The sequence below is a fragment of the Hemicordylus capensis genome, chromosome 6 (assembly GCF_027244095.1).
Source record: "Hemicordylus capensis ecotype Gifberg chromosome 6, rHemCap1.1.pri, whole genome shotgun sequence".
NCBI classification, from domain to species: Eukaryota; Metazoa; Chordata; class Lepidosauria; order Squamata; family Cordylidae; genus Hemicordylus; species Hemicordylus capensis.
The window spans coordinates 121,967,035-121,992,365 of NC_069662.1; the positions used below are offsets into that span (position 1 = coordinate 121,967,035).

General features: G+C 43.1%; 1 protein-coding gene across 33 annotated transcripts in view; it reads right to left on the bottom strand.

Annotated features, from left to right (window-relative positions):
- Nucleotides 1–25,331, bottom strand: part of HDAC9 (histone deacetylase 9) — a 670,023-nt gene that overhangs the window by 136,672 nt on the left and 508,020 nt on the right. For 30 of the 33 annotated variants that reach the window (XR_008309711.1, XR_008309710.1, XR_008309709.1 and 27 more), the window contains 4 exons: nucleotides 16,337–16,392; nucleotides 15,978–16,065; nucleotides 5,772–5,891; nucleotides 5,346–5,443 (listed from right to left, as the gene is read on the bottom strand). Coding sequence is in view for 28 of the 33 variants with exons in the window: in XM_053261002.1 (XP_053116977.1) it covers nucleotides 5,346–5,443; nucleotides 5,772–5,891; nucleotides 15,978–16,065; nucleotides 16,337–16,392 (362 nt within the window). In the remaining 5 variants the exon portion in view is untranslated. Of the gene's footprint in view, nucleotides 1–5,345; nucleotides 5,444–5,771; nucleotides 6,622–9,548; nucleotides 9,647–15,977; nucleotides 16,066–16,336; nucleotides 16,393–25,331 lie in introns of those variants that run through there. The other 3 variants (XR_008309713.1, XR_008309712.1, XM_053261023.1) reach the window with 2 other exon arrangements.

Sequence of the window (25,331 nt, forward strand, 5' to 3'; positions counted from 1 at the left end):
TACCAGTGTAATACCCTAATGTTGCAGTATCCTCCTCAGGCTTATCTGATCACAAACTAGGGTCTAACCACTTCTCCATTTGTTTAAATGAAAACTTTCCTCAAACTAGTAATTATTTTTGAACAGTTCGTCTTGTGGCCATGCAGAGACGGGCCTTCTCTGTTGCTGCCCCGAGACTCCGGAATGCACTCCCTGTTGAGATAAGAGCCTCCCCATCTCTGACAACTTTTTAGAAGTCCCTAAAGACTTACCTTTTCACCTAACCTTTTTAATTTAACTGTTTTAAATTGTTTAAGGTTTTTATTTCTCTGTTTTAACTTAACTTCTTGTAAACCACCCAGAGACATAGGTTTGGAGTGGTATAAAAGATTGATTGATAAACAAACATCTACAATCAATAATTTGTATTTCTTTGCTTTCACACTATTCAGTGAGTCTTTCCTGTGGTGTCCCTTAGCTACACTTAAAAGGCATGGACATAACCACCTTGTGGTTTTTAACAAAAAGTAGAATATCAGTAATATTTCAGGTAATTTTGTATATAAATATTTAATATTAACAATATTAATAATATTCTTTTACTGATGGAGTTACACTGGCTGCCAATAGGTTCCCAGACAAAACACAAAGTGCTAGTTATAACTTACAAAGTCCTAAATGGCTTAGGCCCTGGGTATCTAAGAGAGCGTCTTCTTCATTATGAGCCCCGCCGCCCATTGAGGTCATCTGAGGAGGTCCATCTCCAATTACCGCCAACTTGTTTGGTGGCTACACAGAGACGGGCCTTCTCGGTCACTGCCCCGAGATTGTGGAATGCGCTCCCTGCTGAGTTTCGATCCTCCCCATCTCTGGTAATTTTCAAAAAATACCTGAAAACCCATCTTTTCACCCACACTTTCTCAGCTTCCTAAATTTCGTGGGTTTTAATATCTGGTTTATTTTAAAATTAAAAACCCGATTTTGGGATTTTAATCACTGTAATTATTTAATTGTTGTTTTTAAATTGTTAATTGTTATATTGTTTTTAATTTGTTTTAGCTCTTTATTGTTTTAGTGGTTTGTTTTAATTGTAAACCTCCCTGAGCCATTTTGGAAGGGCGGTATACAAATCAAATCAAATCAAATCAATCAATCGATCAATCAATCAATCAATCAATCAATCAATATAATAATATAAATAACTTAAATGAATTAAAGCTGTGGAACTGTGGAGAATATATTTAACAAAATATGCATGGCCCCTGAAAGAAAATGGAAAGAAATGTCATGGCCACTGTGGTCAAGGAGGCATAAGCTCTATTCAGATATTGTAGTGCATGGGCAAGCAGATGTCTGTATACATGTATATGTTTTTTGTGTGAATGGCCCCATACATGTTTTCATGTATGAACAGGCTCCTTCAAATCCAGGGTACAGATAGGAAGGGTATTAACTATACATGCATTGAACATGATGTGTGAACAATCAGTTGTACATGCATAAAGTTCTGTACGTATGAACACTGTACACAAATTGTACCTGCACTGAACATAAAGTGTGAATAGGTCTATAGAATTCATGGGCCATATGTTATGGTTTATGTTCCATAAAGGGTTGAGTATGGTCCCTTGTCTTGTCAAAGAGGGACTCAGCAAACTTCTCAATAGATTAAATTGCTATTTCATGCACTGAAAGGAGAGATAATCAAATTTCCTTTACCAAAGCGGACCTCCTCAGCATCAGAAACAGTATACAAAACAGTGTGCGACATTCAAGCCCTGTATGAATATTCACCCATTATGTTCAACACATGTACAATCTGTGTACAGTGTAAGCACCTACAGTTCTATACGTATGGTCAATTATTCACACATGCTGCTCAGTCATGTACAGTAGTAGGCTTCCTAGTTGTACCCTGCATTGGAGGAGGCCTGTACCCAGGTTCACTTTTAAAATGATGACATCAGTCATGCATACAAAAAAAAAAAAAAAGTACACTTGCAAGCACATACAACATATGTCTAAATAGGACAACAGTTCCAAACATTCCTTGATTCTGACCTAAAAGGATGAGGTTTGGAGGGTAACTTCTCTTCTGGTACCTGTCCTAAGACACTCTGGAATGTGTTCTTGCCTCCTCAGATCTGACACCATCAGTCATACTTTTATCATTCTTCTATTGGCATTGTGGTTAAATTAAATATAATAAACACAATTGGCTCAATCCAGGACTTTTACTATTATAGCCCATGCACCACTAATCAGTGTTGAATCTAACCCGAGCATTTAGAGGTGAGAGAAACTGAATTCCAGCACCAACCCCCAGAGCCATCTAAACACCCTATTTTCGTGAAAGCACGGTTGACCTTGGCAAAAGATTAATGGAAGTATAAGAGTAGGTAACATTTGAAGCTTACCAGCCTTGATAGCATAGCCTGAAATAATTGAATCTTTGACTAGGTGTTTTTCATGATAGGCAAATGATGTATATAAAATCAAAACCCATTTCACAGAAACAGTGCAAGACTGTGATTTAATGTTATTTCTGTGCTTGGTGTTAGGCTTCGATTTCAGGTGTGTTATGTCTGAATACAAAACCATTGCAACACTGTGTATTCATGGACCACCCAAGAGCATGAGAGGAGAGGGGGAAAGCAACTTTTATAGATTTTGTGGTATATTTGCTATGTAGTGAAGGTATGCGCTAGATATAACATTCGAAATTATACGTTTTGACAGTGGTCAGAGTAGAAATTAGTGGTTTCATTGTCAGTTGGTAAAATGTTGAACTGTAGCCTTTACAAACCTAACCTGACATGCCTGACCAAACCCAGCAGCTTGCCCAGTTTTAACACACATGACTTCATCAAGCATTTTCACTGTAGCAGGTAGGACAAAATGTTGGCTGTGGTGCCGCAACAGGAGAAAAACGTATATGAAAGACAAGGCCATATAAAAAGTCTGGTACACTCTAACATGCTTCTTTGGGGCTCTTTTACTTCCAGAGTGTAAAATGGCACATCAGTGAACCCTTTCAGTAGGACTATAATGCTCAGTTAATTAACCGATTCAATTAATTGATGAAAAGATATTTTAATTGACTAAAATTAGGCTGTCACAATGGCCCCCTCCAGTTTTGATGGCCCATTCCTAGACAGTAAAATGAGGGAGCATTTCAGCACTAGAGGAGCAAAAAAGAGGTAAAGGCTGCCCTTACTGATTGTGGCAGTATTCCTCCCAGTGTCTGGTACCCACCATATTTTTTATTGCGTAGTGTCATTCCAGAGGGGACTCACGATTGCGGGGGAAAGATGACAGCTGTGAGCCAGCAGAAGTACTTCTGCTGCTGCTCCCACAAGAAGAAGAACCATGAAACAGGCAGCAAAGAAAACTGGAAGAGACTCTTCACCATGGATGGGGTGGGGTGCTGCCAGTTAATCAGACAGCAGATTTTTAAACTTTCTTTACAAAAACAATTTATTTATTTTTTACAAAAATGCTTACAAAAACAATAAATAGCAAGCACTGTCTTAGAAAAGACATTTACCCCTCAAAAATGATATTTTTGATCGCATCTGTTATAGCATGTTTGTGCATAATCTATAAACAGAGGAAGGATGCTATTTCTGCAGTAATACTGTTTATTCTTATGCAAATCTAGGTAGATTTAATTGAATAATTGTCTAAAAATCAAACTTAACCAAGATTTTTAAATTGGCCAAAAGCCCCACATTCCACACATTTCATCCTTTGCTTGATAAATGTTCATTTGTTTACCACAACCTGCATGTCCTCCATTAATGCTGACCTCTTGTTATGGGAATATCACATCATCTGAGCATTCCAGCAAGGTTTAGTACTGGGAAGTGGTTGCCCTATCTATTACACATGGAGGGGAACTCTCCCATGTTGTCACTGTCCGCAGAATCACATGCTAGATTATCACATAATGGATACAATCAAGTCACTTGTGCAAGGTCAGCTCCAGGGCCCTTGGCAAACTGCCTTCTGCTGTGGTCCCCTCCTACCTGGATGGGCCCAAGAGAACTGTTCCATCCTCACAACATGAGGGCTGCAGACACAGTAGTGAACCTTTGAGCTGCTGATTTCGAGAATCAGCAGTGGGTCCTTCAAAGGACCCTGGGGCAGACAGCTGCCCAAGGATGCTGACCCTTGATTGCAGCCTTACACTTGTGGCACACTTCTAATGACTGTGTGTAGAAAGGAAAAGGCCTGATTCCTGGCCAGCTACCTGCACTTTAGTAACTACACATATGATGAATATTTATAGACCGCTTTTCAACCAAAGTCCCCAAAGCGTTTTACATAGATATAAATAAATAAATGAGATTCTCCCTGACCGCAAAGGGCACACAGTCTTAACAAGAAACATAAGACAGACGCCAGCAACAGCCACTGGAGGGATGCTGTGCTGAGGAATTATTATACTGGAATTAGTAAATAATTCCAGAGGGGTAGTTGTGTTTGTCTGCTGTAACAAAAACATCAAAGTCTATGCTCTTTAAAGATTAAAAAATGTACTATATATGGGGGTTCATGGGCCAGAACCTACATTAGCCCGAGTCAGGAATTCAGTAGAATGCCTGCTGAACACACTTACAGGGTTTGAAATGGGTCAGAGGTCCCGTCACTCACCCTCTCAGCCCCACTCTTCATGTTTACTGCAGCATTCATCTGAACAGATGAATGCTGGAAGCGTGATTGCGCATCTTTCCTTGATTGGGAGACTGAAACACCCAGGTCTTCTGTCAGATGTATGAACTACAATAAGAGTTTTGTCTGAGTAAGAAGTATATTAGACACACCTTCCCTTCATTCTCAACCTCTACATACAGCCTTAATTAAGGCTGACACCAAAATCTCGAATATCTTACATGGAAGCTGGTTCTATTGAAATCAGACAGTGAGACATCCACATAAGTTTGTTTAGGGTCAAGATGTAAGGATGAGGTTGCAAAACAATTATATAGAAGTAAGTTCCATGGTAATCAATTAGGGGCAAGAAATCCTGTTTAGCCCATAGTGCCAATATTTTTCTCAGGGAATGGGCGGGGGGCTTTTAATCAGTTTACAGGAGATAAAACCCCAACAACTTAAGTTTCTTTGTGACTGCTTCAGGCATTTGAATGAATCTATTTGTATTTGTGGGTGGTCAGCAGTATTAACAATGACTCTTTATTAAATGCAATGAAGTCTCCAAACACCATATAACAAGAGATCTTTTACTTGAAACTAGTTCCACCACGGGTCATTTTTATGGCTTGCAAGATTGCTGTAGTTCTAACTCTTGTAGGCTTCAGCCTGTTGCCTCTGTTTGGCACTTTCAGAAGGAAACAAGAACCAACCTGTATGCTGTGAGGTACTCCACGTCTCCCATGGGGGGATTCAGGCCACCTGTCCAAGCAATATTTATATTATAACCTTCACCAGGGCCACTTCCAACCTACAAGGAGAGGGGAAAGGAGGGGGAAGTGCCAAGGGGTAGGTGGAAGAAGAAAGGCAGGGAGGGAATCAAAATAAGAAAACATATCAAAAGGTCCTTTTGAAAGAAAACATCAAACACTATGTCAAATCAACCCAGCCCTGCTTGACAAGGACTGTTCTGGGTTATGCACTTGTTCTACCCTTGTCCCCCAATCCCTGTGGACTATTTGGTAATCTAGTGCAATTTAAAGCACCAGTGGAGGATGAGAAAATTAGGGGTAATCATGCAACGCAATTACCCGAAGAGATACAAATAAAAAACGGGGCTCTAAAGAAATAAACCTAACCTCATTTGGGGCTCCGCTGCCAGGGAAGAAGTTGCCTTCATCATAGCGATGGAGGGAGACATACAGGATGCTGGGGTCAGCATAAAAAGCCTGCTGTGTACCGTTGCCATGGTGAACATCCTAAAGGGGAAAGAAAACAGATGACAAATGCAATCATGTCCCAGCCAGCGTACTGAGAGCCCTTCTGCGTTCTCTTCTTCTCTTCTCCCTCTCCTTGTGTTTCTCCCTCCTTCTTTCCTTCCTTCCTTTTCTGTCTCCCCTTTCCACCCGCCCATCACTACCCGAAACTTCCTGAACTTTCAGGCAAATTACTCTTTAATACACTCATTTTTTAAACTGGCTTCTAAAAATCAGGAAACCACAGTGAGCATGCCCTTGAGACTCCAGATGAGCAGTCATTGAGAAATCCCAGTCCTTTTGTACAATTAGATATTATACACCGGCTCTTTGTACTCCTTGTCTCAATGATGGAATCTAGCATCCTGTTTTATGGAGGAATTTTATGACTTATTAACTGCCAACAGTTCATAACCCCTCAGGCTTAATTAACTAGTCTCATTGGCCTAAAAAGGGGACTAATGTTTAAAGTACAAACTAGTATTTTGCAGAAGGATCTACAGGCTACAGAGCATTTTCGCAATTCTTGAAAGAACACTAAACCTTCGCGTATTCACTGATTTGCCAAGTTCTACTATTGAGGTCAAAGGGTTTGCAACCAGCTGAGTAAATTGGCTTCCTTGAAACTTTCAGTTCAGTTAGCAGTCCCTCAGCAGCAAGATCCACATCAAAAGGGAGCCCAGATGCAGAAAGGACTTCATACTTCATGTTCATAAAATCATGACGGCTGCAGCTGAAGATGTAAGAATATGATCTCATTAGCTTTGAGAAGTCTGATCCTCAGAAGGCCGTAAGTGCCACTCATTCCCTCTGATATGTGCTGGTCAAGAAAGGAGCTGCAAATCCTCTGGCAAAGGGCAGCTGAAGAGCTTAAAAATTATTATACAAATACATATATATTAATTATCAGCAGCAATTATTTTTCTAGCTATTTTAAGGTGCAACCCTAATAGTGCTTGCTTGCAAGTCATTCGTATCGAAAAGAAACGGGATGCACGTTCCAGTAAATGTGTTTAGGATTAGAATGTTATTTCCTAGTAAATGTGTTTAGGATTAAATGTTAGTTTTTCAAAGCCAAATGTGACAATAGGCACAATATCATGTGAGGGGCTTTATAAAGCAAGCTTCTCTCTGTCTGTTGAAATAAATAACAACGGCCAAGTAGTCACATATTTCACTATGTATGTAGGGGCGGTGAAAAACTGAGTCAAAAGAGGAAATGACACAGAAAGCCTATTCACACATGCAGCCTAACACAGGCTAGGGCAGCCTAGCCTGGTATGGGCTGCTCGTGTGCAGAGCCAGGGTTGAGTCCAGCACTGCCCTCCCACCCAACCTGATTCTTTACACTGGAGTATGTGTATCTTATATGTTACTAGAGGATAAAATCTGTCTATGTGGACGCACATGTGGAGCCAAGCACATGTGTAAAAATCAGCAGCTTGTAGAAAGTATGTTGCTGAGGTGACTGTGGCAATGAAGTGGGTGTAAGACTGGTGGGTAGGGATGTGCACGGAACTGGCTGGCAACAGTTCAGTCCAGCACCCCCTCGAACCCCTCCCCCCTGTTTCGGTTCGGTCTGGGGGGGGTGTTCACGATTTTTAAAAAATGGTTTTAAAAAAATATTTTTTTAAACCTTATCCCCTTCAAGGATGGTCTTCAGCGGTGGAGGAGGGTCCGTGGAGGTTCCCGCTCCCCCCACCAGCTTCTATTATCAGCCCCTCCATCCGGTTTGGCCAGTTCTTTGGCCCATCCGGGCCTCCGTGGCTCCACATGGTGGCCATTTGCGCATGTGCAGTGGTGTCCAAAATGGCCACCGTGCCAAGCTACAGAGGCCTGAATGGACCAAAGAACTGGCTGAACTGGCTGGAGGGGATGATAACGGAGGCTGACAGGGGGAGGGGGGAACCTCTGCAGACCCTCCCCTGCCACCTCAAGGACCATCCCCAAAGGGGATAAGGTAAAAAAAATCTTTTAAATAAAAAACCCTTAAAAGATAAATAAATTTGAGAATCTCCTCCCCGCCGAACAGTTGTGGGGGGGATTCGGTCTGGGGCCGGACCAAACAGGGTGTGGTTGGGTTCAACCCTGGACCATCAATCCGAACCAGCTCAACATTGAACCCTTTTGATGTCAAGCTGGTTCGCACATCCCTACTGGTGGGCAAAGTCTATTTGTCCTTCCAGATTTTTGAAATCTGCCAAAGGTATTAGAAGGTCTTTCACATGATGCAATCTTAGGCTGAAAGCCTTAGAGAGGAGAGCTGGTCTTGTGGTAGTAATCATGACTGTTCCCCTTAGCTAAGCAGGGTCTGCTCTGTACCCATTTGAAAGGGAGACTAGAAGTGTGAGCACTATAAAATATTCCCCTCAGGCGATGGAGCCGCTCTGGGAAGAGCAGAAGGTTCCAAGTTCCCTCCCTGGCTTCTCCAAGATAGGGCTGAGAGAGATTCCTGCCTGCAACCCTGGAGAAGCCGCTGCCAGTCTGTGGAGACAATACTGAGCTAGAAAGAACAATCGTCTGACTCAGTATATGTCAGTTTCCTATGTTCTTAATGGACCAGTTCCAATGTATTATTTTATACTTTCACCTTTGTGGGAAGTTCAGGTATTCAGGTGGAGTATGATGCTGAGAATAACTATTCCAGGATTAATGCAAACACACATTAATAAAACAGGCACTTATAAAATCAGTGGTTCCTTAGAGCTGGTCCTTCTTGGGTCCCCCTGGAGTCAGGCATGAGTTCTATTGAGAGACAGGATCCTGAAGCACGTGGTATCTTTCCCAAAGAAAAGTTTTAAGGGAACTGAATCCCCTGGCAAAGGACCCTCACTAATTCACATTAGTGAATTAGTGGATCTGTGGAGGGTGACTTTGCTCCTACATCCCCCTTCATCCCAATATAATTTCGACTCAGTAAGAGCTACTGCCCTGTTTTTATGATTCCCTGTAAATAGTTTTAGGTGTGTGTGGGGGCGGGGCGGTGGTCATAGTAAAACTAACACTTCTAATACTAACACTGGGGTTAGTACCCCACAATCCACCAGTCCATGCACATTGCAGCATGTAGTATATACGTATTTAAGCATCTTTGCTTGTTCACCTGTGCAAGAGATGATTGATTAAATTTTTGAAACAAGGTCCTGGTTCAAAGAGAAATACTGATTCATGTGTCTACATTATTATGTGGAAATAAGGAAGATAATGCCCGGCCATTGCACTAGAGCAGGGCTGCTCAACTTTGGCCCTCCTGCAGATGTTGGCCTACAATTCCCATAATCCCAGGCTATTGGCCACTGTGGCTGGGGATTATGGAAGTTGTAGTTCAAAAACAGCTGGGGGGCCTAAGTTGAGCAGGCCTGCACTAGATCAAGGCACCTATTTCCCTATATGTACAGGGCAATTAAAATAATATTTGGTGTACTACACATTTTCACAAAATAGCACCCATAAACTATAAATAGCTTCCTGAAAAGGATACTTTTATTTGTTTTTTGCGCATGTCTATAGGCCTGCTATAGATTCTACAAGGCCACACACCAAGCAAAGAAGTGAGTGAATGACATAGAGTTCTTGGATTGCCCTCTTGATGTCATTACATGCATTCTACTCCAGTGGGGATATGGGTCTTCCAAAATAATGAAATTTGAGTATACAAACCATCTACTCTCTATCCAAGTTGAGGTTCAATTTCAGCTATGTTTTGGTGTAATACAGAACTGTAGTTCCTCAGTGATCCTGGGGGATATTTTATGAATCTGTAATATTATTAGGCTATTATTGATATGTTGAAATTAATGCTGAAATGAGATCATGTTATTTCATTAAAGAAATCAGCTCCTGGGAAAGTGAAACCACAAACCATATCTTAAGGAATTTTAAAATTCACAGTGAGCTCATTAGTATGTTCAGCACAAGCTGTTCCTAAGGAGCTGTAATGGCTGATCATCCAGGTAATCATTGTAATATATCACAGTATGTCATTCAAAGATTTCCTAGAATAATGAAGCCAAATGTAGGCTGGCTGTGGTCAGGTCATTATTGTAAGCTCGTCACCAAATCTTTAAAAAGTCAATTCTTACAACTTTGGAACAATTTCTAAACAATGTAGGCAATGGCAAAAGGTCAGCCAATATAAATTAAAAAGTGGGCTTAAGGCAAAAGGAATCAGAATGCAGTTTTGTTGTTGTTGTTGTTGCTGCTGCTGCTTGCTCCCTAGATGCTAGTTAAAGATAATTGTAGGTCAGAGGTGCAACAGAAATGACTTAGGAGCCACCAAGGCCCCAAACATATATAAGCTGAGTTCACACGGTCACAAAGATCCTGGTTAAAAAGTTAATCAGGATTAGTGAGCCCTGTTGAGCTGGTTGTGAGAACACAGAGAGGCGAGTCTCACGATCAGTGAGACTCGCCTCTAGGGAGGTTGCAGCCCACAGACGATCACCAGAGCAGCCCATGGCAGCCAGATCGACCACTCACACGACTGCCTGCTCCATCATGGAGATGATCGGGGCTGTGGGGATCGGGGGCTGTGCGGCCCCCCAGAAGTTCCAGGATGCCCCATGCACTTGCACAGGGCATCCTGGAGAGACCCCCAAGCCCGGGAGACTGCTTGTAGCCTCTCAGCCATGGGTCTCCTCATGTGTTGCCACAGCGTGGCAACACATTACCAAAAAACCCGGGTTAGCCGAGCACTCGCTCCACTCACCTGGGCTAAGGGGAGGGGGAATTAGCGGGGTTTGCTGCCAGGGGGCTCCTGTTGCAGCACACAATGGCCCAAAAAGCGGGCTAGTCTCCCTTAGCCTGCTTTTTGGCGGTCATGAGAATCGCCTCTATATGTCAGAGCAATCCTGGTCAAACTGCTCCAGTTAACCAGCATTTAACTAGGATAGATCCTGGTTATCTATCTATGCTGGTGAAGTGGAGTGGTTTGACCAAGATTGCCCTGAAATTCTGGGTTCTCGCCATCACTTTCACAGGGCCCAATGATCCTGATTAACTTTTTAATCAGGATCCTTGTGATCATGTGAATCCGACCATTAATGTAAAAAGGTTTCCTTTGATTACCATTTACATCTTCACTTCTTCAGTTAATGTGCATTTCCATCATTCATGTTGTGCATTTCCCAGTTAAAATGTCACCATACCCATCCAGCTAGTGTGGGAGATGGCATTCACCCCACCTGCCTTCCCAATATGTTAGTCCATAATGCAACTAGACTTGGATGCAGTGCTGTAATATGGAGGTATATCTTTGCCTTTCTGCATCACCTGCCCTTGAAGTATAAAGCAACTGTGTTGTGTACAAGGCAAGCACTCTTGTCCACATCACCTTGAATGCAAAGTGCTAGTAGGCATTCATATCCATTTATACAGTGACAAATTAAAACAGTGAGGCGAGTCTCACGATCAGTGAGACTCGCTGGGAAAGGGTTTGTGGGGAGAGTGGGCTTAGCCCGCTCTCCCCGCCAATGAGCAGGAAAGCAGCTCTGGGCAGCCGGATTGGCTGCCCCCATGACTGCCGGCTCCGTCATGCAGCCGGTGGGGTCTGCGGGGATTGGGAACCGTGCAGCCCCCAGAAGTTCCAGGATGCCCTGCGCAAGCTCTCAGGGCATCCTGGAAAGACCCCCAGGGTCAGGAGGCTTGTTTCAGCCTCCCGGCAGGGGTCTCCTCATGTGTTGCCACGGCACGGAGCTGCGCCACGGCAATACACGATCCAAAAGACAGGGTCAGCAGAGCACTTGCTCCACTAACCTCGGCTAAGGGGAGGGGGAATTTGGAGTTTGCTGCCAGGAGCCGCAAGGCTCCCGTGGCAGCAGACGATCAGCAAAAAGCGGGCTCAGCTCCCTTAGCCTGTTTTTTGCTAATCATGAGAATCTCCTCAGTATGTGGTTCAATGCTATAGATGACTTTAAATAAACAAGAAAAGTTAGGAGGGATGCACAAGCATCTTTCTGACCAGTCAGAAAAGGGCTCACTGATTTCTATCTATTCCAAGCAGTCATGAGCAAACCTCAGAGGCTTTGAGAGTGACTGATGCACTCACAGAGCACTGAAAATCTGCCGCCTCCACGGCCTCCACTTCCACCTTCTCTTCCACCCAGAAGTTTGTGTGGGCTGCCTCCTCTTTCCCCCTGCTCCAAGGCACAATGAAACGTCTCTTGTGAAGGTGTCAGTTGTGTCAGTGGGCGCTCCGGTCCCTAATGGAGCATCCTTTTCTCATCAGTACTGGATGAGAACTAGAAGTCCCAGCATCCCCTGTGGGGAAGTGATGCTTTTCCTTGCTGGGACCTGGTCTGCCTGCCACCACCCCAGCCAACCTCCCGTGCCCTTCAGAAAAAGTAGGCAACAATAGGCTAGCTCACATGATCAAGGTTGTTTTAAGGCAGTGCTGTAGTCACTATGGACTGGTGGGAGGCAGCAGGGGGCAAATGTCCCTGGGCCATCAGGGTCCAGGGGCCATCCCAGCCTACCCACCGCGGTCAGCCAGCCAGGCAGCCAAACAGTGAACAAACCATTTAACAGCTGCGAGGGCGACAAGTGGTGTCTCCGTTGGTGCAGGGGCCATGGATGGCATTGGAGCATGGCCACACTGCCCGACGCCCACCCCTTCTCAGTTGATGAGTGGTTCCTTCATTGGCTGGGTGCCCAACATGTCCTTTTAATTTCAATGGTACTACTTTAAGTAATTTTCCTCATCATACAGGGTCTGGCTCAATATCTGTTTATTACTCCTTTTAATTTAGAAGATTTGTACACTGCTTTTGAACCAAAAAAGGGGGTCACAACATGACTTATACGGCAAAAGGAAGTAGGAGATGATTCCCTGTCACAGTCTAAAAAGAGACACCAGCAACAGCCACTGGTTGGCACACTGTGCACCATTAAACAGGCACAATCGCTCTCGCTCTGCTAAGCATGGTGTGGTGTAGTGGTTAAAGTGCTGGACTAGGACCGGGGAGACCTGAGTTTAAATCCCCATTCAGCCATGATACTTGCTGGGTGACTCTGGGCCATTCACATCTCTCTCAGCCTAACCTACTTCACAGGGTTGTTGTGAGGAGAAACTTAAGAATGTAATACACCACTTTGGGCTCCTTGGAGGAAGAGCGGGATATACAATGTAAATAATAATAAAAAATAATAATAAGCATAAGAGAGCTGCCACTTCTAAAAGGTGCCTCTTTGCTTGGTTTAATAGGTTTTTATAGATTTTGTTTATCTATTTAAATCCACTGTTGCGTGCCATGAGCCTATACAACTAAACAATGAGATGAACGTAGCACAGCAAATCAAAATTGTGCTCATAATCATGAAAATCGCCAGAGTTGCTACTCTGCTGCCTTCCTGGTTGGACATACACACCAGAAGGGAGGGTAGTTCACCACGACAATACTAGCAGGTCTGGGGACTTGAATCTCAGACAGGACTTTGCCTCTTAAAACATGAGCAAGAGACAGGGGGATGGTCCCAATGGTGAGTGTACTGCTGACTCTGTGGTCACTGCTGATGTGATAATAAACCAAGCTGTGTTTCTGCCAAGAAGAGGGAAGAAAAGGAGGTAGGGGATATCTGATATCAGAGTCTGCAGGAGATAAGGGGGGGAGAACCTAGCAGATATTGGCAATCAACCAAAATAACATGGGAGCTATGTGGTTGGAAGGGATGGAAGAGATGGTGCAAAGCATGCTGCATCTTGAAAAATGATTGGGTCAGACAGTTACCTAGATGAGAGCATTGATCCTTGTACAAATCTCTATGTTTGATCACAGCAAGTGTGTGCCTTCCTATGACCAAACAGAGGCCCCAGGTATGTGTGTGGCATGTCTGTTGTCAGCACTTTCCTCTGTGGGACCACGGCTAGGGACTGAATTTGGGGTCTCTTGAGTAGAGATCTTGTGCTATTCCATTGGTCTACGGCAGGGGTAGGCAACCTTGGCACTCCAGCAATGGTCGAACTACCACTTCCAGCATCTCCAGCCAGAATTGGTTATGGTTGGGAATGGTGGGAGTTGCAGTTCAACAATAGCTGGAGTGCCAAGATTGCCTACCCCCTAGATTATAGTTTCATGTTAGATCCCTTACTTCTGATCTATATTCTTATTGAGTGCTTTGTATGGGGGGGCGGGGGAGGAAAGGTGGCATGTGACAGGCTGGGCCTCTGGGGGTTGCAAAGACCCCATTGTGAAATCTTCTCCTGTGTCTATGTGGTAAAGAAGATGTGGAGTGGGAGGCTTGAGTTCTAGTCCTGATGCCAGCTCTTTGCCAACTCTAAATCACTGTGGCCCGTAAAACACCCAAAAGGAAGATTTGCCTTGTAGCCGGGAACGGCCCTGTGCTAGAGAGGCAGAAAACAAGCCCCAGCTGCTTGGCTACTGGCGGCCACTCTCTTGCTGCCTTCTGGATTTAAAAGGGTTGCTGCAGGATGGTCCTGCAGGATGGTTGCCTACCTGCAGGCAAGCCGAACAGTCCCTATGGGCTGGATCTGGTCGCAGGGCCTTATGTTGTACAGGCCTGGACTATAGTGAATGGCAGTGGCTATTGGAGAACATCATGACCAATGAAGTGTGCATGCTTAGAGAGAATGTGGGGGCATACCAGGAGCCCCCATGCAACTCCCCCCGTCTTCCTGCATGTCTGCATGTGTGCAAAAGCCCTTAGAGTATGGAACACACTGCCTCCACTCTGGAAGATCAGAAGCACACTGCTGACCCTCAGTGATGTATTTCTGAACTTACAGAGTGCTTCCGGAGCATGGGCAATGTGCCAAATTCTAAGGGCTCTTGTGCAACAGTACGTACAGGGAGGCTGGAGGAGTTGCATGAGGTCTCCCAGCATATCCTTCATTAGTCAGGATGTCAGGCGTTGCCAGTCACCCTAGTGTAACAGCTACCCAGCACACTGGCCACCGTCAGATCACCCTCTCAACTGCCTAACACTGCAGAAAATTACTTGAGTTGCTTTTCCTGCCTAAGTGTGTATTTTCATAGTATAGGGTTAAGTAGATGACATATATTTGAAACCAGTTCTAAATGATTACAATCAGATATAAACCATTAGCACCTTATACTACAGGTTTCACTGCAAAAGAGTGATAGATGTTCAAGCCATGACTTTATAATAAGATTTAATTATGAGTGCTGATATGAATAAGATTTAAACATTAAGCCGCAGCTTTTTTTTTAAAAAAAAGCCCTTAAACATATTTTATCTTTAAATCGTTTATCACCTGCAGAAATTAATTAAATGCATATGTAACAGGTTAGGTTTGGATGCCAGGGTTCATTTCCTGTCTATGCTTTTTCAGACAACTTATTACACCTCCTCCCAACGTGTAGGCAAAACAAAAATGGAGCTCATAAATCAACCTCCTGCTTTTCCTTAAGGCTGTGTATGAAGTTGGTCCTTAAATAGGAGGCAAAGCTCCATTCATTATTCATGAGCAGAATGCAGAGACAACCGGCCAAATGACAACTGCATTCGAGCAAACCATTTGTTTGAAACTCTAGTATGCAGTCAAAGATAAATCTAATCCATTGAGGTCGACTTGTTTGTGGGTTATTAAATTAGTTGTCCTGCAAGAAAAAACCATCCCGTGCTGGCACACGTGATTTGTAAACTTCTTAGAAAACCCCAGTCTTGTAGATTTGTTTCAATCATGTCTGTGCTGCACAACTAGCCAAGTTATTATCAGCTTAAGAAGAAAAGCCAGACTGGTTACCAAAGCCACATCATTTAACTATTTCAAATTTTTATTCTGCAGGGAAAAGTAAACTTGGGTACTTGTTGGGTCATTTTAACAGTGGAAGTATCAATTCATTTAAGGACCATAAAAGTCACCCTGATCTGCGCCTTCTTCTCATTAAAATTGCAGTTAACACCATTAAAGTGAAACATACATGTTTATGGTTTCAGTCCTGCCATCCTGGATTTAATGAGTTCCCAAATTAAGAGGAAAAACACACACCTTTATTACTTGTAAGTATTAAAGGCAGGAAAGCCTGACATATTAAAAAAAATACAAATCCCCTTTTCTCCCCCCTTTTATCTAGATGCATTGAAACGACGATGCTAGCCAAGAATACCTACCAGATCTACAATCAATATCTTGCCTATATTTAGCTTGTCTCTCAAGTATTTGGCAGTAATTGCAACCGAATTAAAAAAGCAGAACCCCCTGTGGAATAGAGAAGAACAGAAATTTTACAAAGCACATCAGTCAGGAAAACAGTTATAAATAACGTTCAGGGTGTGTGTGTGTGTGTGTGTGTGTGTGTTTGTGTTTAAAAAGCCGTATGATCTTTGAGACGATAAATCTGCTTCTGGGAGTACCTCGAAAGCCTTTTCAGTCATCTGCTAACAATTAGAGCTCCTGAGAGACACGTACAATGCAGGTGATTGCCAGTAACCCTAGCGCTCCAAGATGGGCAATATTCCCCGGTACTTACATGGCTGCTGATTCTTCAGCATGATGGCCTGGGGGCCTTACAACAGCAAAACCGTTCTGTAAGAACAAGATAGGTTTTCAATTATCAGATTTTTAAAAGAAGAAGGGGGAAAAGACTCTCTTGTCTTTCTGCTGAGCACAGAGCAGCAAGAAAACAGATCTGAAATCTATTAGGCAGCACCTTTTTAATGTCCTCATTAGCCTTTCATAGCACCAGCTAGAGCAATGCATGTGTCATATTTTCTAGAAGAACAGAAAGAGACTACTACTACTACTACTACTACTACTACTACTACTACTACGACCACCACTTATATACTGCTTTTCAACAAAAGTTTCCAAAGCAGTCTAGATAGATAGATAGATAGATAGATATAGTTCCCTGTCTCCAGGCTCACAATCTAAAAATAAACACCAACAACAGCCACTGGAGGGATAGAGTTGGATAGGGCCAGTTCCTTTTGCCCTGCTAACTATGATAGAATCACCATTTTGAAAGGTGCCTCTTGGTACCTCAGTTCAGTTTGGAAATGCATTAGCCCTAGCAAGCATAATGACTGCTTTGCTGGGTCAGACCAAGATCAATCTAACCCAGCTTTCTGTTTCCAACAGTGGACACAGAGATGCCTCAAGAAGCACGTGAATGGGAGACCCACCCCCTCTTTTTGGTTCCCAGCCCTTCAGAGGCAGACTAACTCTGGAAATGGAGCTTCCATTAGGGTATCACGGCTTAGAACTGTTGATAGGCCTCTTTTTCATGAGCTCCAATAAATAGCATCCACATGACTTGAATGTACATGCAAGACACTAGGAATGTCAGGAAATGCTCCACACATATTTCCTGCATCTATGGCACTGGGTGACATGGGGGGGGGGAATAGAGCAGATCTTGTCTGTGCAAAGTTGAGCTTCTGGATCTTTATTTTAATTATTGATTTGTTTGTTATCTATATCTATATCTATATCTATATCTATATCTATATCTATATCTATATCTATATCTATATCTATATCTATATCTATATCTCCATCCCACCAGTTTTCACAACATGAACTCATGGCATCTTCCAACAACAAATTAAAATAATAATAAAACAACAATAAAACAGCAACATTGCAGCAATAAAAGCAATCACAGTAGGCACAGCCATGAAAAATAGTTGTTATTAAAACACACTAAGGCAGAAGAAGACTGATTATAAGACCTCAGGGTAGACCTACTGGAACAAGGTCTTCAGTTTTGGCTTAAAATATAGTAGAAAGAGAATTAACCAGAGATCAGGGGTAGGAAGTTCCAAAAGGCATGGAACACTACAGGGAAGGTTCACTAGTATCACCACGGGCCAAGCTTCTAGTCAGTGCCAGCTTAATCCCATCCCTGCATTCCCAGAAGTGGTGAGCAGCTAGAGAAGGGAGGAGATGGAGGCAGCATGTGAAGTGCCATCTCTGCCTTCTCCCACCACTCAACACTACTACTACTACTACTACTACTACTAGTACCACTACTACTACCATGCATATTTATATACTGCTTTTCGATGACCATTCTTAAAGTGGTTTGCATAGAATAATAAATACAATGGTTCCCTGTCCTAAAAGGGCTCACAATATATTTTTTTTAATTAGGCACCAGCATCAGCCACTGAAGGGATGTTGTTGTACAGTCTCCTCCTTCCACTAAATATCTCCAATAAATAAAGTGGAGATAAGAGAATTTCCACTTTATAAAGTGCCTTTTTGCTCAGATAGCAGGGTTACTACACTGAAATGAAATACATTGCAAGGTATCCCTGTGATATTTTGTGCATTTTAGCTTATTCGTTGCTTGCAGCACTTTGTATGGTCTGCTTCGTCCCATGATCCCATACAGAATAAATATTTTCTTTCTTTCTTTCTTCCCCTGGTGTCTGTGTTTGGTTGTGCCAGAGTTGTTGTTTTTTTTTAAAGGCGCTGTTTGTTGGCATAGCTGAAAATGTTCACTTATCTGTCAACTCCTTAGACCATTTCTTTTTCTCTCCCCACCTCCCGCTAAAGCATCATGGTTATGATGGAACAAAGAAGCGGACAGAAAAATAGCAACCCACACAGAAAATGTTCTTGACTGGGCAAACACAACAGGAAAAGTGGGGTGAAAGTCTTGATGGCAGAGTCTTAGACTTAATGTGGGATTTCTGTCTCCATGCAATTTGTTGTGCTATAAAGAAAAGTGTATGATATGACCATTCTTTAATCCAGCAGAGCTGTAAATATAGAAATTCTGGGGTTGTATTGATTCCAAGCTGTGCCCATGCAAAAGCTACAGGTAAAATGCATGGAAAACCCACATTAAATTGAGATAAACAATGCATAGACTTATTGTAGCAGAAATAATCTGTTAGAAGATGCAGAATGGACATTTGATTGAGAGGATGTATAATAAAACCATCTTTCACACAAGATTAAATAAAACCTGTTCAAAGTATAAACATATTTAACAGGATGCAAGTCCTTTTATTTTCAAACAGTTGTATTGAAAACATTGCTTTTTTCCTTTTTGTGTGAAGGAGATGATAAACTTTCACATACAAAAAGGTCATTGGGAGGATTAGAAAACGAAGGATGATGGAAATTCCATATTTCACTAGACTATAAATCTGGCTTAGAAACCTGCCAAAGCTTGCAACTTTATTGGATTTCCTAAGCCAGTTTATAACACACATTCTGGACGTTTTATAGAAAGTTTTCATACAGAGCAACCATCAAAAAGTGTGATGTTCAAGAAATACCTGAAGCTACTGATTCATGGCAATGCACAACTTAAAACAAGTCTCCATCTCTTCCCAGCACACCATGAAGCAAAGGAAAGACATATAAATCTCTGCTAAATAACTGCTGCCCCAAAAGACAGGGTAGGTAGCAGACATGTAAACACTTGTTTCTGATAAGGAACGTTCTACTGACCAACCTCTGAGTGCATCTCTTGGAATGAACCAGGATGACTTATTTTATACATCCATGGGACTGTAGGGGAAGAATGACAGTTGAGTACCCAAATAGCCGAGCAAAACCAGTCTGGTGAGAAAGCAGCAAAGCAAGAGGTCTTGAGACAGTTCATTAGGTTTGAAGAACTACAAGGATTTATTTAAAGAAAAGGTTACAAACAAATGTTTTTGACGAGCCCCTGGTGGCGCAGTGGTAAAACTGCCGCCCTGTAACCAGAAGGTTACAAGTTCGATCCTGACCAGGGGCTCAAGGTTGACTCAGCCTTCCATCCTTCCGAGGTCGGTAAAATGAGTACCCAGAATGTTGGGGGGCAATATGCTAAATCATTGTAAACCGCTTAGAGAGCTCCGGCTATAAAGCGGTATATAAATGTAAGTGCTATTGCTATTGCTATTGCTAAATGTGCAAGAGCCTGAAGCTTATTTCAGCTGTAGCTCATGGCTGAAGAGAGATACCAAAACAAACAGCCATCTGGAGAGACAAAATGGAGACTAACACTGGAAGAACAAAAAGGGGAGGAATCCAGTACTTTTATCCATCCATCACACACACACACACACACACAAACACAAACACAAACACACACACACACACACACACACACACAACTTGCAGTCACTATAACTAATTGCAGCGGAGAGCTGAGGCTGCAGGGTCGGAGCTCAAACAGGGACAGTAACTAAAGGAAAAATTCATTCTCTCTGCATGCCTATCATGAGAGTTAAGGAGGAAGAGGAAGTGGGGAGGGGAAGTTGGATATTTGGTTTCATGACTCAGAGTCGTAAGAACATAAGAACAGCCCAGCTGGATCAGGCCCAAGGCCCATCTAGTCCAGCATCCTGTTTCACACAGTGGCCCAACAGATGTTGCCAGAAACCTACAGGCAAAGGTTGAGGGCATGCCCTCCCTCCTGCTGTTACTCCCCTGCAACTGGTACTCAGAGGCATACTGCCTTTGAGGCTGGAGGTGGCCTATAGCCCTCCAACTAGTAGCTATTGATACACATCTCCTCCATGAAGTTATCCAAAACCCTCTTAAAGCCATCCAGGTTGTTGGCTGTCACTACATCTTGTGGCAGAGAATTCCACAAGTTGATTATGCATTGTGTGAAAAAGTACCTCCGTCTGCTGGCCCTAAATTTCCTGGCAATCAATTTCATGGGATGACACCTGGTTCTAGTGTTATCTGAGAGGGAGAAGAATTTCTCTCTATCCACTTTATCCACACCATGCATGATTTTATAGACCTCTATCATGTCTGCCCGCAATCGTCTTTTTTCTAAACTAAATAGCCCCAGGTGTTGTACCTCATAAGAAAGGTGCTCTAGGCCCCTGATCATCTTGGTTGCCCTCTTCCACACCTTTTCCAGTTCTACAATCTTTTTTAGATGTGGTGACCAGAATTGTACACAGTACTCCAGGTGTGGCCGCACCAGAGTTTTGTATAAGGGCATTATAATAATAACAGTTTTATTTTCAATCCCCTTCCGAATGATCCCTAGCATAGAATTGGCCTTTTTCACAGCTGCCGCACATTGAGTCGACACTTTCAATGAGCTGTCCACCACGACCCCAAGATCCCTCTCCTGCTCAGTCACCGATAGCTCAGATCCCGTCAACGTATACTTGAAGTTGGAGTTTTTTGTCCCAATGTGCATCACTATACACTTGCCAACATTGAAGCACATTTGCCATTTTGTTGCCTACTCCCCCAGTTTGGAGAGATTCTTTTGGAGGTCCTCACAATGTGTTTTGGATTTCACTATCTGAAATAGTTTGGTATCATCTGCAAATTTGGCCACCTTGCTGTTTATCCCTACTTATAGATCATTTATAAATAAGTCCTTAGGACACTGTTATAAAATCTCACATTTTAAAAAGAAGAAAAAAACCAGTTTTGTGTACCAGCCCAAAAATAGAAATGACCTGTTGGACTTCATGGCATTCTTTCAGGATCCAGCTGAAAAGGTCATTGGCTTTCATCCATTTAGAAAGGCACTGAGACATGCATGATATCTTTGGGAGTGGATGGGTCTTACTCAGGGTCTGACTCATTGCTGTACTTGGGTTGCGAAGGAATGTTCTTTCAGGCCAGACTGGCTGATGGCCCTCATTGTGGCTTTGGTTTGGGTTTTTTGAGGGTGGGGGGAGTATTTGCTCTGTGTGTGTGTGTGTGTGTGTGTGTGTGTGTGTACACCTTTGTGGCTGCAGCAAATAGCTTGGATTACTTTGCTTAGTTTACTGCAGTGTGCCTGCTCTTGGCTTATGACTCTCTGTACTTTGGATTGTATAGACTGATGTATGGAATGCTGGTAGCTGAATGGCTACTTACAGCAGAGTTTGTTCTAAATGGCCTCTTGGTGCCTTCTGATGTTCTTGGGTGCTTCTAGTAGGACCACTACTGCTTGATATAAATCTGCATAGATTCGAGTGACACAACAAATGGATTTCCTGCATGACACATAGATATGCCACCACAGATAATAGCATAATCTAAACCCTTTTCAGACATTATGCTGAACATGCATCCAAGTATACACAGGAACAGATCTGTACGTAGGTATACGTTATTCACATGTTATGTGAATAGCCACTGGTGGCGCAGTGGTAAAAGAGCCACTGGTGGCACAGTGGTAAAATTGCCGGCCTGTAACCAGAAGTTTGCCGCCCTGTAACCAGAAGGTTACAAGTTCGATTCTCTCCAGGGGCTCAAGGTTGACTCAGCCTTCCATCCTTCCGAGGTCGGTAAAATGAGTACCCAGAATGTTGGGGGCAATATGCTAAATCATTGTAAACCGCTTAGAGAGCTCTGGCTATAAAGCGGTATATAAATGTAAGTGCTATTGCTATTGCTATTGCTATGTCCACTTTTAAAATGAATGTAAGTGCTATTGCTATTGCTATTGCTATTGCTATGTCCACTTTTAAAATGAATGCAGGTACAATGATTCACACAAAAACATGCCTGAGTGTACACTTGGGTACATCTGTGCCCACTTGCACAACACGGTGAGGCTATTCTGATGAGCAGCCTAACCCAGGCTAGGGCAGCCCAGCCTGGGTTAGGCTGCTTGTGTGGAGTGCTGGGACCGGGAGCAATCCCAGCACTCCTGCCCTGCCTAACACAACTTTTAACCCCGGCCTTTAGCCAGGGTTAAATGCATGAGCGCAGCCTTAACTCTGGCATAGAGGTCATGTGTATGCTTGCAGCCAAAGCATACACAGTTGGGAACCTAGAGCTCCCAACTCTAGGGAACCTAGAGCTCCCAGACCTAGAGCTCCCAAATTGGGGAATTCCCCCCAATGCACCGCGCTTGTCACACGGTACATTGTGGGATATCCAGAGGCCAGGAGGCATTGTTCCGGCCTGCAGAGCTGGAGCAGCGTAGATTGTGTGGGTGTACAACCTGCACTTCTAACTAATGGACATCAATTGTCTGGGGAGAAGGTAGGTTTGTCCCTGCTTCCCCTCCTCTACCACCCTCCCTGCCCCGGGGGCAATCATATGCATAGCCTTAATGTCCGACTAGGGCTCTTGAGTTATTGTCCTTCACCTTTTCCTTGGCTTCTGAAGCAGAAGAGAGTTTTGAGCTGCCTGAAAGAAAAGCTCTTGTGTTTTTCTATTGCCTACTATCTTTATCTTCATTTCTGATTAGCTGCACCATCACCCCCTCCAGATGAGGAAAGGAAATCATCAAATTCCATTTGAATCATGATTCTGCCAGCAATGATATTTCATTGGTTTTCTATAATTGCTGCTTAAACTCTAAATGAAGGTACGATCTAAAGGCTGTATTTGTTATCCATTGCCTACTGGCTGTAGTTGCCAAGCCTGTACAAAACCTCAGCCTAATCCATATAACTTCCCCAGTTATACCTGTTGAATAAAGTATGGCAACTGTTTTCACAAAATGGAAGCATTTGGATGTAGCATGAAACATCCATTTATAATTTGTGTACGTCAAATCAGTACAGTTGCAGTTCTGACGGAAAATGGACCCGTGGTTTCCCTTCCCAGACTGCAATTTCTGCCTTCGGTTTGTAGTGAGTTTCAATGCCTGTACCTCCAGTTTAGCAGTGCCAGCGTTATGTCTGAACGTGGCACCGTAGTCTTGCTGTTTGGCAACTGGAGGTAGAGGGAGGAAGCTGCTCCTTCGCTCCAGGTGCTATTGGCTGCTGGGGCTGTCCTTCAGTCAAAAAGGAAGCCCAGGCGGTGAGGTTCCACTCCTCTCTGCAGTCTTGCTGACTACTGAGAGGGAGCTCTGCGTTACATCCAAATTCGGATGGGAGAGTAGAGGTGGGTAGCAGGTCATGGACCCACAGTGCTGTGTTACATGCAAATGAGGCTTATGTGTAAGGGCTACTGTTCTGCATCAAATATGTACCCAGTACAGAACTTGCTATAAGCAGTAACCATTTGATTGACAAAATTCTTACAGAACAGGTGCCAGTTTGTATACTTTATTTTTTTTTACCACCACAGATACATCTGAATAGGGCTCTTGTCATGACCCAAACATAATTTTACCTAGTCAGATGTGAAGTGACTCATTATTCCATTTTGAAGTTGAAGTCGCCTATTATTACAATATTTTCTCCGATGGAGAAAATATTGGATTTATTCCTCATTTGAAGATCATCATTCGGTTTTTGGTCAGGGTGCTGGTCACAGTATTTATCCAGTGCTCAATTACTTTTTTTGGATATAATATCCTGCCCCCACATAGTGAATGACTAGTCAGCTTTGAAAGTTTAGACTTTACTAATCAGTGGTTGTTCATGTCAGGAAAAAAACCTGACACTTCCTAGGGCTACTAGCTTTGCACAAAATTGTCCCATATTAGCAGGAGGGGATGTGAATTCATTTATTTGGGCAATACTAAATACCAGACAGTGATCTCAGAACGGTGGGTGAAGGTCAGACAGAAAAGCAAAAATATACTCCAGAGATAGACAGTCTAACACCAAGCAATATGTTGAAAGTGTAGCCAACACACATAAATTCAAAGCATTTTTGCACAGACACTTGTTTATACTAGGATATAGACACCATTATACGTAGACAGGAGGTTAAACTGACTGACAGAAATGCACATTCGAGAAAAGATTCATGTCTTTGTCATTTTAAGCTTGATTTTGTGTATTTTAAACTGCAGGATATAATTGAGCAGAAATGCACCAAACATGGTCTGAAGTCTAGAAATGCTTCCAACAGAAATGACAAATCAGCAATATATCAAAGTCTTCACTCCAGAGACGGGGGCCGGGTGGGGGGGGGGATCATTCTTTCAGCTCATATCACTATTGGAAAGCACACCCATATAAAAAAGATAATGAGGGCTCAAGCTCCTCCTGCTAGACAGCATCACTCATTTATGTGTTAAACATATGACAGTTTTCTAAAAAGTATCACTCCTATACACCATCTTCCTTTTCTTCACTGACTGGCATGTAGCAGTTAATGAATTTTCAAATAATGAAGGCAGAAGCCTACAAAACAAACTTTAGAAGCCTGCTGTTAGACTAGAGTTTTCAGATTTGCGGGAAGTCACCTTGAACTTGTGTGTCATCGTGTACAGAAATAAGCTACAGGTTCAAGGCACTGCAAGGCAAATTTAGGTTGGAGAATTACCTCCTCATAGTGGTTAGTCAATAAAACAAATTGGCCAGGGATGATATAAAATCTCTTCCCCTGAGAGTTTTAAAGAAAAATCCAGTGGCCCAGAGGTGCAGCCTAGCATGGGTGGTGCTGATCCGCCAGCACTGCTGAGGTGGGCTCACCTTGGATCTACCCATGCTTCTGTGGGCTCCTAGTGAAGCAACTCTTGTATCTATGCACAACAATGTAAATACTTCAAATAGTACCCTCATGAGCTGGAAGTGCCAGGTAGACTGGAAACAGAGTTTCTGATGATCAAGAAATGCATTTCTGATTGAATTAGTGCTTCAGGAGTGCAGGGGAGCAACCTGAAGAATTTGCACTCTATTCCCAATAACACAAGACGCCCGATGCTT